The sequence below is a fragment of the Myotis davidii genome, unplaced genomic scaffold (assembly GCF_000327345.1).
Source record: "Myotis davidii unplaced genomic scaffold, ASM32734v1 scaffold1059, whole genome shotgun sequence".
Classification (NCBI taxonomy): Eukaryota; Metazoa; Chordata; class Mammalia; order Chiroptera; family Vespertilionidae; genus Myotis; species Myotis davidii.
The window spans coordinates 740,578-742,843 of NW_006290038.1; the positions used below are offsets into that span (position 1 = coordinate 740,578).

A 2,266-nucleotide genomic window follows, 5' to 3' on the forward strand; every position below is an offset into this window, starting at 1 on the left:
GCTGCCAGGCAGGGGGCGTGGAAATGGCATTGGAGGCAGAGGGGCAGCGTGTGGACAGGACCACGGCCTCCCTTTAGGGGAGCAGCAGCTCAGTTCCCCGAAGCCGCAGTGTGAAGCAGAGTGAGGCAGGTTCTGTCATAGTTTGGAGGAGCCTGAATGCCAGGGCCAGGAGGGGTCGGGGAGAAGGAAGTCCAGGCCATACGGTGACTGAGGGGGTGAGGAGGGACGTTCACGCAGGGAAGGAGACTAGAGGCTGGCACGTGACGTGATGAGATGGGCGGTGGACATGCCGTGTGGCTGAGCGGGACCCAGTCTTGGGAACCGGCCGAGCAGCGGGGCTCCCGGCAGCTCCGCCCTCAGAGCGGCCTTTTTCGGAGGTGGAAAGGCTGCCGGGCCCAGAACAAAACCGAGCCAGTCCCAGACCCTCGTGCCACCCATGCCTCTCACTCTGGGGGTCTCATTGTCTATGAATTTTATTAAATTGAAATATAAATGAGTACTTAAATGTGGCAGGCTTTTTATTCTTAAATTACAGTTTACTTCCAATATTATTTGGCATTGTTTCCAGGTGTACAGCATAGGAATTAGACGTTGCTATCATTTACCACGCGGTCCTCAAAAGGTCCAGGCCCCCGCACCGTCCGTAGCTAGTGCACCTCACTGGCTCTGCCCCTGGCCCGTGGCTGCCTGGGACGGCCGACACGCACTTCTCGATTCCTTTGCCTCTGTCACGGGCGGGGTGAAGGGCCAGTGGCCTCCTGCCCTGGAGTTTGGTTTCGGATGGGGTGGGGGTGAGCTGGCTTACTGAACCGACTCGCTGAGCAATGTGTTTCCAACCTGCTCAGGGACCAGGGCAGGGGATGGGCAGGCTGCGGTCCACTCCACATGCGTTCCTGCAGTCGCTCACTCCTAGATTCGTTAATCAAATGTCTTTGAGAACATTGAGTCATTATAAAAAGACTGGTTATGTCAGTATGTAAGAATAGGTCAGGGCACAAGAGAGTAAACAAATAGAACATTGTTTAACAGCTTTGCTATTGAAGGGGAATCAAAATCCAATGTTTTATAAAATTCATCGATATGAAGCTTAGTTCTGCACCGATGCAGGATGAATGAGTCGATACTGTCAGATACATCGGATTTTCATAATCCGGCACCCTCCATGATGGCCAGCTTTTTCAGAACCCGGTGCAGTGGCGAGAGCTCTTCCACGAGCACGCGCTAACTCGGACCTCTGTCCCCTCCTCTCGCCCTTGGCCGGCAGCATGACCGAGGGGCTGGGCCAGCTAACGGACGGGGTGTCCGGCCTGGACGACTTCACCCAGACCCACGAGTACCACGTGTGGCCTGGCTACGACTACGTGGGCTGGAGGAACGAGAGTGCCGCCAACGGCTACATCGAGATCGTGTTTGAATTTGACCGCATCAGGAACTTCACCACCATGAAGGTCAGCGGGCACACGGCCCTGTGCGTGGCAGGGGCTGGCGGCCTTGGGTGGGGCTGCAGGACACGCTCCTGACTGGCCTCGTGCGGCCCCCAGTCCCTCAGCCGGTCTGGCCCTTTCCTCCTTGTAAACAAGGCGGTTGGACGAGGCCGCTGTCCCTCGTTGCGTGTGGTGCCAACACGGAGCGGGCGCGTCCAGCAGCACGGTGGGTGGTCTCCAGGGCCACCATGCTTGTGGGCCCATGAACATGGTTTACCTCCTTTAAATATCAGAGGAAAACAGTGAACTTCAGGGCCAAAATGATCCCCTCTCTGAACAACACAGTTGTACCATCTGATTTTAATGTCTTTTTGAGGAGGGAGGGGCCCACAGAGGCACCCGTGCCAGGGGGGTACTGAGGGTCCCACCCAGGAGGGGGCTCCGCACTGTGCTCTCCCCACAGAGAGGGGGGGCTTCGCATTTTGAACCATTTCCCACCCGGGTGCCTCCCCCAGCACCGAGGAGTCGGCCTCCGCCAGCTGTTCACAGGCAGGGGTGTGTGTTCTCTGACGGACCCCGGGCTCCTCCAGGGGCTCCCCTGTCGGCTCTGTCCCCGCACTCAGCATACGACAGCTAAGTCACCGCTGTGAGCGGCCAGGTTAGCGCCCTGGTTGCCTGCGCCAGCCGTCTCTAGGTCTAAATGCTCTGCCACGCTGGTGTGAGGAGGCGAGCTCGAGGGCAGGACTAGGACCCTGGCAGAGAGCACCTCTCGGTCACAGCCTCCGCAGGCAAGCGCCGGGGGCCTCCCTCTGGGCCGGACCACTCAGCCCGCAATGGCCGGC

At 58.7% G+C, this 2,266-nt stretch overlaps 1 protein-coding gene across 1 annotated transcript in view; it reads left to right on the forward strand.

Moving 5' to 3' along the window:
* DDR2 (discoidin domain receptor tyrosine kinase 2) overlaps positions 1 to 2,266 on the forward strand; it is a 57,050-nt gene that overhangs the window by 50,087 nt on the left and 4,697 nt on the right. Inside the window, exon 7 of the mRNA XM_006763173.2 lies at positions 1,265 to 1,448. Within this exon, the coding sequence (XP_006763236.1) occupies positions 1,265 to 1,448 (184 nt within the window). The remainder of the gene's footprint in view (positions 1 to 1,264; positions 1,449 to 2,266) is intronic.